The sequence below is a fragment of the Anolis sagrei genome, chromosome 1 (assembly GCF_037176765.1).
Source record: "Anolis sagrei isolate rAnoSag1 chromosome 1, rAnoSag1.mat, whole genome shotgun sequence".
NCBI classification, from domain to species: domain Eukaryota; kingdom Metazoa; phylum Chordata; class Lepidosauria; order Squamata; family Dactyloidae; genus Anolis; species Anolis sagrei.
Window position 1 is genome coordinate 237,032,678 of NC_090021.1, and position 12,160 is coordinate 237,044,837.

General features: G+C 42.8%; 2 protein-coding genes across 3 annotated transcripts; one reads left to right on the forward strand and one right to left on the reverse strand.

The window, feature by feature from the left end:
* Nucleotides 1–1,243: 1,243 nt before the first annotated feature.
* TMEM258 (transmembrane protein 258) lies at nt 1,244–5,261 on the reverse strand. Its single transcript, XM_060770679.2, has 4 exons — nt 5,134–5,261; nt 4,373–4,482; nt 2,484–2,633; nt 1,244–1,387 (listed from the first exon to the last, which is right to left on the reverse strand). Exons 1-3 carry the CDS (start codon nt 5,134–5,136, stop codon nt 2,507–2,509), a joined length of 240 nt encoding a protein of 79 aa, XP_060626662.1. The 5' UTR covers nt 5,137–5,261; the 3' UTR covers nt 1,244–1,387; nt 2,484–2,506.
* A 147-nt stretch (nt 5,262–5,408) lies between these two features.
* Nucleotides 5,409–9,020, forward strand: FEN1 (flap structure-specific endonuclease 1). 2 transcript variants are annotated; one of them, XM_067462552.1, is made up of 2 exons: nt 5,409–5,562; nt 7,432–9,020. In XM_067462552.1, the coding sequence occupies exon 2, from the start codon at nt 7,483–7,485 to the stop codon at nt 8,629–8,631; it is 1,149 nt and encodes a 382-aa protein (XP_067318653.1). In that variant the 5' UTR covers nt 5,409–5,562; nt 7,432–7,482; the 3' UTR covers nt 8,632–9,020. The 2 variants fall into 2 exon arrangements, with proteins under 2 accessions (XP_067318653.1, XP_067318651.1); XM_067462550.1 differs by having other exon boundaries at nt 5,410–5,531.
* Nucleotides 9,021–12,160: the final 3,140 nt, after the last annotated feature.

The window sequence follows — 12,160 nt, forward strand, 5'->3', positions numbered from 1 at the left end:
AGATAACAAAAATTCAGTTCAGATCTGAAGGTCTGAATAAAATTACCTCATACTATAGTTTGCTTCAAAATATGTTGTATGGGTAGATTTAGGCACATTTAGCTTGCTCTCATCCTGAATTCTTCTGGCTTCTCAACAATGGCCATCTTCTGAAGACTGTGGTTACTAGTTGACTCCACTAATGGCAAAATCTCTCAACAAATGCTTTCTTGACCAGTTGCTGGAGTGTGGGGTTAAGCTATTTTACTATTCTATTAATATGTTCATTCACTGAAAATACAGCAAAGTAAGGAAAGTACACCAGCACTGAGGAATCAGGAGTTAAGATGGTACAGGAACCTAATGAAAAAAATTTGGTCCAAGAGTGGTGGGGTGGGGGGTAGGGAAGTTGTAAATTGTACTATTCCCTTCCACTACTAGGAGCTATTTTGCCGATACCTATAACTTTTGTCCTTTGCCCAGTGGGTAAAGAGGGTATGATGTTTTATAAAATGAAAACCGTGGTGAATGAACAGAAAAATGATGATTCCTTTTAAAATCATACATGTAGCTTGACTGTTCGTCATTTCTGACTTAGGCAATCCTAAAGCAAACATAACTTGTTTTCTTGGCAGAATTTGCACTGAAAGAGAGCAACTTTCCTAAGGTTACTCACTGGATTTGTATGATTGAATTGATCTGGGATTCGAACACTGGTCTCCACAGTCACAGTCCAACACTCATACTACATAATCTACATAAAAATAGGAATATATTTTGGGGTAACATATGGTAATGCTCAATTTTAATGCTCGGTTCTTAACAGCAAGGAATCTCATTGTTAAAAAGACAGACTGTAGGCCTGTGACTCTGAAATCCTTACCATTTTCATCCTGTATGGTTTTAACATTCATTTTATGCTTTTGAGTTGGCCCTAAAACACACTGCTGCTTGTAGGATTTTATATTTTGTTTAATTGGATTGTTTAATCTGCATGTATGTGTACCTTTAAGTCACCTTATAGCAAATCTATACGTAGAGTTTTCTTAGGCAAGTAATACTCAGAGGTGGTTTTGTCAGTTCATTTCTCTGAAATATAGCCTACAGTTGAAATAAAGGATGTTGTGTCATACCTTTCTCCTAGAGAAGGCAATATACAAACATCAAAAAGTAATACCAGCATATTTATTAGTCCTTGGGAGGAGGGGGCACTTGCTCTTTGTATGTGACGAGAAGAAAATCCAATGAACAAAGAAAAGAACGATTTTCACCTTATCAGAGTCAGCTTTATTCACCTGATGATCTGACATTCTTAGCTGTAACAAGGTGTCGGGATTTGCACAGACTCCAGGTGTGATGAATCACATTAAGTACAAAAATAAAAAAGCTTCAGCAATTCTTCCACAACCTAAAAAGCAAAAACAATTTAGATAAAATTATTTCCAAATACACAATTGCTACCATAGATTTAGCACCCAAACAGGAAAACATGGGTTAATAACTCAAGAGGCAGACAAACGTTTGACAGATATTACCGGCATTAGCAAATAGGACTTCAGTAATCTAATGACTGTGATAGGTCGCCTTAACAACTTTAAACATGTTTGTCTTTTTCCTATCCCAGAGGGCTTGCCATCCTTTCACTCAGGTCCATTAATATCTCAAACCAAGAGAAACACTGCAGTTGACATTGGGACTCACCATTCTGTCAACTACTAAATCCTCTGCCTTCTAGTCCAAAATCCCAACTTTTGGTGAAAATGCTAAACATTCTTTCAAAGCTGTGCTTGAAAATCAACCCCAGTCTTTGGAAACAAGTGTGAGGGACAAGAATGGTAGTACCCTTCTCGTATAATAACTGATATTGAGCAACAAAACCTATAGATACTATGAGAATTACTGTACTTCCCACCATTTCTTCTCTTCTTTGAATAGCTAAGCAGCATTGCATTAAGGTTTGGGAATATTTGATTTTACCAGCAGGTACAATTAAAACTATCAACTACTTTGATGAAGTCAGAACTCCTGATTTGATAAAGAACTAGCAATTTTGTTCTAAAATGCTAATGATCTGAAGTGGTGGGTTGAAAGAAGTTCAGAACTTCGTGAACTGTAAACTACAAATAAAAAGCAAAACATAATACGAAGCTTCATTTTTACATGCTTGAGATGTCAGTCTTTCTCTTATAATTCCAAGGGAAGAATGTCACTCATTACTCATTTTAATGCAGTATTTCAGTGAGAAACCTTTTTACAGAAGGAATTACTTCTTAGAAAACATATTCAGGATTGCTTATGAAAGCATTGAAAGCTTTACCACCTCATTAAATGTAAGAACTCCCAGCTATTGGAGAAACAGTTGCGATCTTGAGATAATTATGTACGTTAATTACATGTCATATTTGCTAAACATAATCCTAATCAACAGAGGACAACAGTAACATTTTCAAGATTCAAAATGTTTCAGAAAATCCGCATTACAAGATTCAACCTGAATATCTTACCTGAAACAGGTCTTGGTTTATTGTCACACATAGATTCCAACCCAAAGCAGTAAGAAGAGTACGCCAAAGCCCATAAAGAGTGAAGCCACCAGAGAGATGAGTAGTTCCTTGTAAATATCCCGAGTATACTTAGTAGAGGTCACTTCATAACTGACATATGAATTAAAGCAATAACCAGACATGGAAAACTGAAGAAAATCCAGGCACTCCACACTAAAAAACAGATCCACCTCCACAAGGCCAAAACCTTACATACTAATGCTCTTTCCTTAGCACAGTGGTTCTCAACCTTCCTAATGCCGCGACCCCTTAATACAGTTCATGTTGTGGTGACCCCCAAGCATAAAATTATTTTTGTTGCGACTTCATAACTGTGATTTTGCTCTATTATGAATAAATATCTGATATGCGGGATGTATTTTCATTCACGGGACCAAATTTGGCACTAATACCCGATACATCCAAATTTGAATTCTGGTGGGGTTGCGGGGGACTGATTTTGTCATATAGGAGTTGTAGTTGCTGGGATTTATAGTTTGCCTACCCTCTCACAACCCTCTCACAACAGAAGTGACTTGTCGCTCCCGACACGACAAAAAAAAATAGTTTACCTACAATCAAAGAGCATTGTGAACTCCACCAATGATAGAATTGAACCAAACTTGTCACACAGAACTCATATGACCAACAGAAAATACTGGAAGGGTTTGGTGGGCATCGACCTTGAGTTTGGGAGATGTAGTTCATCTATATCCAGAGAATGGGAGTATTTATAAAAACAAAAGGAAATACTATCTATTTCTAATAAATAGTGTCATGAATTACCTAAGCTGCCTCTGCTGCTCCTCCTGGTGCTGCTGGGCTGCTCTCAGTTCCACATCATGTGGGCACTTTTCATTCTGACTTGAAGCCTGCCTTGCTCTCTCGCCATCCAGTGAGGGTGCGGGACAGGTGAGGGGGGCTCAGCGCAAGGCCTCTCGCGGAGGCCCCCTCGCCTGCCCCGCACCCTCGCCTTGGGGCAAGAGCCAACGAGACCTCTCTGAAATGGCCAGGTGACCCCCTGCCTTAGCAGCTTTTGAAATGCAGAAATTAAAAAAAACTTTGCATAAATCAAGTTATCAGGAATATATTTACTTGTAGACAAAGTTGGATACATTAAGTAACAGTATCACTAGAAGTTTCTCCTGGACAGACATCTGAAAAAAAAATCCTGTTTAGTCTTTGAAATTCAAATTTCAGGCTCTTATACTTTGAACTCCAAATGTCTGTTAACTTCTTAGTTCAAACTTTCCACTTGGTTTCAATAGAGTGCTGGCCAGTCTTTCAGAATCAGCTGAATTTCTACTGTCAATGGCCTTTCCAAGTGCAATGACACTTCAATTAGTTTTCGTTTAGCAAGGGGAAAAATAGTGAGTTTGAAATTTATCTTAATTCTATATTTAACTTTACGTTAATGGCTTTTTTTGACAACTGAGTACCTTGACAAAACAAAACATTATTCAAAACAGATGACCTCAAGGTAAAGAACAGCAAGTGTAATGGCTAAATTTCTTTTGGAGAATGTCAGTAGATGGAGTTGAGAGTTGCAATCCAACATTACAGAGGCCCTTAAACACTTCTGCATGAAAACCTTTTTGGGTAAGTGAAACTGTGAGTTGTACTGTAGGTGTGATATCATCCTTGCTGTAGATTTAACGCCTCACATATGCTGAAGGGCAGCCTAAAACTGTCCATTTAGTTTTTCAAGAATGATATACATATGATAGCCCCCACTTAAAGAAACAAAAATATGGTTGCCCTCACAGGGATTGGCAGTATTGCCCTTACATTCCTGCAGGCAAATAAAACACATCTTGATCCGTTTGACAGTTTCTACAGAAAGAGGATACACGAAGAACCAGGCCGTGAAGAACATGCCGATGGCCAAGAGCACCACGGTGAGGTGTGGAAAGACAGCCGGGTTCACCGGACTGGTGTACCTGCTCATCGTCTCAAGCTCCTGAATTGAGAGAGAAGACAGTGGACAGAAGCATTTATTTATCTAGTTTTACAACCTGCATTTCTCTCATCATGGGACCAAAGGCAGCTCACAATACGCATATATTAAAACAATGTACCATTAGGTGCCATATAAAACACTACTAATTACAACCGTTTAAATTAGTACAACGAAAACATGTCCCAGCACTCTCTTTGCTACTTCTAAGGGGAGAAATGCACCAGCAAATATTCCTTCAGAATCTCCTTTTCCTTTTTTCCAATGAGGGCACTCAAGAGAAGGGATGTTTTGAAATGATTAAGTAATCTTTCACAGTGCTTTTTTGTGGCATTCTCTTCCTGGAATATTTTGTTGTATTGAATATACACAGGTACAGGCAAACTTGGGCCCTCCGGGTGTTTTGGACTTCAACTCCCACCATTCCTAACAGCCTCAGGCCCCTTCCAGCGGCTGAGAGGAAAAAGGAAAGGGCCTGAGGCTGTTAGGAATGGTGGGAGTTGAAGTCCAAAACACCCGGAGGGCCCAAGTTTGCCCGTGCCTGATTTAATATCTATCTACATTGTATAATTGATGCGGTTTGATACCACTTTAACCAATGTGGCTCACAGGAGCCAAGAGCAATCCTAGACCCGTTCCTTCCAGGCACCTCACCATGCTGCTCCGACGCCGCTTCGCTCAGCTTGGTCCCTGTCAGCCGCACCTCTGCTGCCCCGCTTCCCTCCCAAGCGACGGAAGGAAGGAAGGACACGTCTCTTTCCTCTGACGCGTTCTTTGCGCCGCCGGAAACCGCCCGGCAACTTCCGACCCTGTCAAGAAAAATCCCCTCCCACTTTTCCTCTCGCGGTCTCCTTTCTCGAAGGGGCTGACGGGAATGGTAGTCCGTTCGGGCGTCTTGCGAACGCGGACGGTCGGAACACGAACTACATTTCCCGGCGTGCTCGGAATCTCGGGACGCGAGATTTGGAAGGCGCCAAAGTTCGGTCAAAGGGGGAGAGTGTGCAGCGCGGCAGGAGAGACTGAAGAAGGAGGAGAAAGAGAGGAGCCAGTCGGTAGGCAAGGGATTCCTTCTCCTCAGAGAAGGCAAGGAAGCCATTGGCGCGCGTGCGCGGAGGAGAAGGCCCGCGAGGGAGGGAGGCGGGGAGTGATAGATGGGGGGTTCTGTCCTTGGCGCTCGCCTTAGGCCTGTCCCCTTAATAGTACCAGTAATGTTAATAAGGACATTAATTACTTTTTTAGTCAACGTTACTAGTAGTACGTATTGCTGCTGGCTTGAGTTCCCACCTTGAAGATGTGCCCAAATAAAGGTGCGGCTACACTCGAGGATGAATGCAGTTTGACTCCACTTTAACTGCCATGACTATAGCTTTCTGGGAGTTGTAGTTTGGGGAAAACAGCAAGATGAGGGGTAGGCTAAAGGCCTTGTAAAACTACAACTCCCATGACACTATAGCATTACAGTTAAAGTAGTCTACTATATTTATATATTCTAGTCAGTTGTTTTCAATATACCAAATATATTCTTTAATTGCTAAATAAGCGAACAAATACAACTCATATCTGGTGTTCTCTAGAGCAGGCATGGGCAAAATTGGGCCCTCCAGGTGTTTTGGACTTCAACTCCCACCATTCCTAACAGCCTCAGGCCATCCTTTTCTTTTCCTTTTCCGTTTAAGTGGAAAACAGCCCGAGACTGTTAGGAATGGTGGGAGTTGAAGTCCAAAACACCTGGCGGGCTCAAGTTGTCCCATGCCTGCTCTAGATGGATAGACATAAAGTGTTTTTCTTTCTTTACCAAACTATAATTTACTTAGTAGCGAAATTTTAGTTATTTTTCCTTCAGGTCCTTGAAATATCACTTAACCAAAGTGCACACAATTAATTGATCAAATTGAGCATATTTCATTAACTCATAAAGTGCATGGATACATTGAGGAGCACTTGTAAACACCCCCCCCCCCCCACACACACACACCATCTCCAAACCATACAGCTGTTCTGGATGAGGACAGATTCTGTAATCCATCACAGAGAATACTAAACTGGGGATAGCTGCTGTAACCGTTTTTTCTAACATTTTCTAAAATGAGTATGTGCAAACTCATTTGAAAGATAGGTGTTCCATTCTTACCGTTAGCTAGATTCTCCCCCCCCCCCCCCCCCCAAATTTTCACTTTTATTTTGGGACCTGCTATAAAGGGAAAGGGCAGGAATGCAAATTATCTTTTAATATGGGCAGAAATACAAATAAAGCAGCTATATGTCCAAGCTGCCTATCTTTTCCCTTTGGAAGAGATCTCCTAATACAATCCTAACTATTGAAAACTATTTTATAAATCCATATCCTACCAGTAGTTACCTTTCTTGGGTTCTCTAGATGGACAGCCATAAGTTTTTTCTCATTTTACCAACCTATATTTTTCTTAGTAGAGAAATGTAATTTTTATTAATCATTTTATTATTTTCCTTCAGCACCTCAAAATATCACTTAATCAAATTATACACAAGTAGTTGACCGAATTCAAAAGATTTCATTAACTACTGATAACACTAGCCATCACACATTATGTTGCCTCAGATTTTAAACCTGTTTCTGAGTATATTTGACCTGCCAATTCTAACAATGGCATCAGTTCTTCCCAATCAGCTCTAGTTTTTGAGAGACAGAACATATGTCATATGCCACTTGTCATCTGCTTGTCTATAGAAAATTATGAAAAGCTCTAATTTAAGAAATTAGAGCTTATGCAGTCTATCTAATGCAGTTTTCTGAATCAGCCCCCCAAATAACCCAGAAACAAGCCTAAAAACCAAGACCGCAAGAATTATTATGTATTTATTGGTTGGACTGTGTCATGTTTAGGAAACTGCAAAAAGAGTATAGCCCAATTTTTTTAGAGAAGAACCTGCTCACTTAAACTTTCAGTTCATGCCAATGTTTTTTCTTCCTAGGTTTGTCCTGTGTTTCTCACTCCAGTCAGATTTATCCTCCCGTTTTCTACAATGGGAATCCATGGTTTGGCCAAATTGATTGCAGATATTGCTCCTGCTGCCATTCGAGAGAATGACATTAAGAGTTATTTTGGTCGGAAGGTGGCCATTGATGCATCTATGAGCATTTATCAGTTCCTGATTGCTGTACGGCAAGGGGCTGATATGCTGCAGAACGAAGAAGGTGAGACCACAAGCCACCTGATGGGTATGTTCTACCGCACTATCCGCATGGTGGAAAACGGCCTCAAGCCTGTCTATGTCTTTGATGGCAAGCCCCCACAGTTAAAGTCTGGTGAATTGGCTAAGCGCACTGAACGCAGAACTGAAGCAGAGAAGCAGCTTCAAGAAGCCAAAGAGGCAGGCGAGGAGGAAAATGTTGAAAAATTCAGCAAAAGGCTAGTTAAAGTCACCAAGCAGCACAACGAGGAGTGCAAGAAGCTGCTGACCTTGATGGGCATCCCTTATGTGGATGCACCTGGTGAGGCTGAAGCTAGTTGTGCTGCCCTGGTGAAAGCTAATAAGGTGTATGCTGCTGCAACTGAAGATATGGACTGCTTGACCTTTGGCAGCCCTGTACTAATGCGACATCTTACAGCCAGTGAGGCAAAAAAACTGCCCATTCAGGAATTCCACCTGAGCCGTATTCTCCAGGATCTGAACCTGACTCAGGAGGAGTTTGTGGACCTTTGCATATTGCTGGGTTGTGACTACTGTGAGAGCATCCGTGGCATTGGACCCAAGCGTGCTGTGGAGCTCATCAAACAGCATAAGAGCATAGAAAAGATCATTCAGCAAATAGATACCAAGAAGTACTCCCTGCCTGAGAACTGGCTGCACAAAGAGGCACAACAGCTCTTCTTGGAGCCAGAAGTTATAGATGCAGAAGCTGTGGAGCTGAAATGGAACGAGCCAGATGAGGAAGAGCTTGTCAGTTTCATGTGTGGGGAGAAGCAGTTTAACGAGGAGAGAATCCGTAATGGAGTCAAGAGGCTGAACAAGAGCCGCCAGGGCAGCACTCAGGGCCGACTCGACGACTTCTTCAAGATTACAGGTTCCATCACTTCAGCCAAGCGCAAAGAGCCAGAGCCCAAGGGATCCGCCAAGAAGAAAGCAAAGGGCAGTGGCTCTGCAACATCAAAGTTTAAGAGAGGGAAATAAACATTATTTAAAAAAGTATCATCCCACTTTCACTCCAGATTCTTCTGGATCCGTTGTATAGTAACTGACCAACAGAAGTGCAACGTATTATAGTTCTGCGGTACTGAAAAGGTGTGCAGCTATTACTAGACTTCTAATTCAACCTAGATTCGTGCATTGAGAAGATTGCTTTGACAGGCAAAATGTTTGACGCTGCTAATTATTGACACAGATCTTGCCAAGATAACTGGATATTGCTGGTAACAAACCCAGAGAGTGTTGGTCCTGACTTTGAGTGCTGTGAACTATCAGCCCTAAAAACTAGTCTATCTTTGTCGGCATGATATGCTGACATGGTTTTTGCTTTGATTTGTAGATTTCAATAAATATTATCACTTTTGCTATTTCTATGTAATTTGTTCATTGATTATTATTTTTTTAGGCAGAGGACAGTGTTGCTGGAAAATACCTGCAGCATAGCCTTAAGTGCACAAAAAGTGGGCGGACAAATTAGAACTTCTATCAAAGATATACAATTACTTGTCAAATTTCTGCAAAAGAAATAGGTACACCTCACTGGCCTTCTTTTCTCATTGGTCCTGATTATACAATCTATATTTACCACCTAAAAGAAAAGAGCCTATTATGTGCACTCACCAATGTGTGAGTAACTGAAGCATTTATTTATTCCATGAGGATATTTTAAAAATTGTGAATGGTAAAATGTGAACATGAATTGGAGCAATAAGAAATATTAGAAAATAGTTTTTAATATTATGAAGCTTCTTTCTTGCTCTGATGTAATTTATTTACCAGTAGCATATGTCTTTTTTTGTAAACTGAATATAGAACTAACAGACTAAAGGAAGATTTGTTTGATTTTTTTTTAAAAAACTAGAAAATATGGGTGAATTTGTAACTGCATCATTTTGTAATGTGTTTAGGAGAGAGATTTTAGAGAACTTTTCAATCCAGTTTTTAACCCAAATTCCCATGGCTTGTGGAGTAATGAACTCAGTTTTCAGTAACTCTAGTATTCAGTTTAATTTTTAGAGAGCATTCAGGATTATATCCAGAATCATGCTGGGGAGCTACAAATGCGTAGCCTTGTTATGAATGTATAATCTAGAGTTAAGCATGCACGATCCCTATGCACCCCCTATTATAGGAGACAAGTGGGTACTGACAGCCACTGTGATCAATGGGATCTGTTCATATTGCTTAGAAAGCAGCTGATGCACATTCCCACCCCTGCAAACGAGCAATCACTGGCGTAAGGGGATTGTGACAGGGACCCTGGTTTTGCCTCTCGCAAGAAGGATTGCTCATGAGATGAAAGCCATTCAGTGCATCCCAAGCAATGGGGTTGGACCCTTGATCACAGTGGCTGTCTCCCAGTAAATGGGGACTGGGCAAGAATGACTGCATAGCCACATAACCATTGTGATGCATAACTCTGATAGAAATCAAACCGATATTTTATTATTATTATTATTATTAAACTTTATTTGTACCCCGCTAGCATCTCCCGAAGGACTCGATGCGGCTTACAAAGGCCAAGGCCTCAACACACAATATAGCAATACAAAACCTAAGGCAAATTAAAAACAATTAAAGCAATATAAACAACAAGCAATAAACAATACACTAAGACACAATAAAACTGGGCCGGGCCAGAGTAATGGGTACAAGATTAAAAGTTCTGATGTGACAGGTGGTATATAAGGCGTTATAGGGCAAGTGCAGAGTGCGATGTGCAACAATCTTGGTTCTAATAAAGTGCTTATGGGACTTGTTGTTGGAGGATTCCTATTCTGGGAAGGCACATCGGAACAGCCAGGTCTTCAAGTTCTTTCTGAAGACTGCCAATGTAGGGGCCTGTTTAAGATCTTTGGGGAGGGTGTTCCAGAGTCAGGGGGCCACCACAGAAAAGGCCCTGTCTCGTGTCCCCACCAAACGTGCTTGCAACGCAGGCGGGATCACGAGCAGGGCCTCTCCAGATGACCGCAGTGAACGCGTGGGTTCGTAGGCGGAGATGCGGTCACGCAGGTAGGATGGTCCCAAACCGTTCAGGGCTTTGTAGGTAAGCACCTGCACCTTAAATTGGGCTCGGAATATAAACGGCAGCCACTGGAGCTCCTTGAACAGGAGGGTTGACCTCTCTCTGTAAGGGGCTCCAGTTAACATCCTGGCTGCTGCCCCGTTGAACCAGTTGGAACTTCCAAGCCGTATTCAAGGGCAGCCCCATATAGAGCGCATTGCAGTAGTGCAATCTGGAGGTGACCAAGGCATGGACCACCCCGGCCAGATCAGCCTTCGCGAGGTACGGTCGCAGTTGGCGCACGAGTCTCAATTGTGCAAAAGCCCTCCCGGACACCGCCGACGCCTAAGCGTAAGCAATGAATCCAAGAGGACTCCCAAACTGCGGACCTGTGGCTTCAGGGGGAGTGTAACCCCATCCAGCACAGGTTGCCACCCTATACCCCGGCCAGGTTTACGATCGACCAGGAGGACCTCTGTCTTTTCGGGATTGATCTTCAGCTTGTTCCTCCTCATCCAGATAGACACAGCGGCCAGGCACTCATCCAGCACCCAAGAGGCCTCCTTGGAATTAGGTGGAAAGGAGTAGTGTGTCATCTGCATAGAGGTGGCACCTAACTCCAAAACTCTGGATGACCTCTCCCAGCGGTTTCATGTAGATGTTAAAGAGCATGGGAGACAGAATAGAGCCTTGCGGGACCCCACAGGTCAAAGGCCAGGGGTCCAAGCAGACGTCTCCCAGCTTCACCATCTGGGAGCGACCCTCCAGGAAGGATCGGAGCCACGACATAACCGTGCCCCTGAGACCCATCCCAGAGAGTCCCAGAAGGATACCATGATCGATGGTATCAAAAGCCGCTGAGATGTCCAAGAGAACCAACAGAGTCACACTCCCCCTGTCCAGCTCTCCTACGGAGGTCATCCACCAAGGCGACCAAGGTTGTCTCGGTGCCGTGACCAGGCCTGAAACCAGACTGTGACTGATCTAGGTAGTTGATGTCATCTAAAAAGCCCTGGAGCTGGGAGGCAACCACCCGCTCCAGCACCTTGCCCAAGAAAGGGAGGTTGGAGATCGGTCTGTAATTGTTCAGCACCGTGGAGTCAAGGAAAGCCTTTTTGAGGAGTGGACGAACCACATCTTGTTTCAGGTGAGATGGAAAAACCCCCTGCTCCAACAATGCATTAATGATCAACACAAACCAATCAACCAACCCCTCCCTGGCCGATTTAATTAGCCAAGATGGGCAAGGATCCAGAGCCGACGTGGTTGCCCTCACAGCCCCAAGGACCTCCTCCACAGTCTCAGGAAGAACAAGCCTAAAAGAATCCCACAAAATCGGACAAGCAGATGCCTCAATCACCTCCTCTGGCACTGCGATGAAATTGGAGTCAAGCTCAAGGCGTATCTGAGTGACTTTGTCTGCAAAATGGTGTGCGAAATCGCGACACCGAGTTGCTGGGTCGTCAAAAATCTCCACCACAGGTGGCTGAAGGAGTTCCCCAACGACCC

Bases quoted from the DNA above. Each gene is read 5' to 3' on its own strand.
- TMEM258 (XM_060770679.2), bottom strand. The intron at 2,634-4,372 runs GTATCCTCTTTC...TTCATATGTCAG, and splicing joins TTCACGGCCTGGTTCTTCGT to TTATGAAGTGACCTCTACTA.
- FEN1 (XM_067462552.1), top strand. From the start codon at position 7,483: ATGGGAATCCATGGTTTGGCCAAATTGATTGCAGATATTGCTCCTGCT.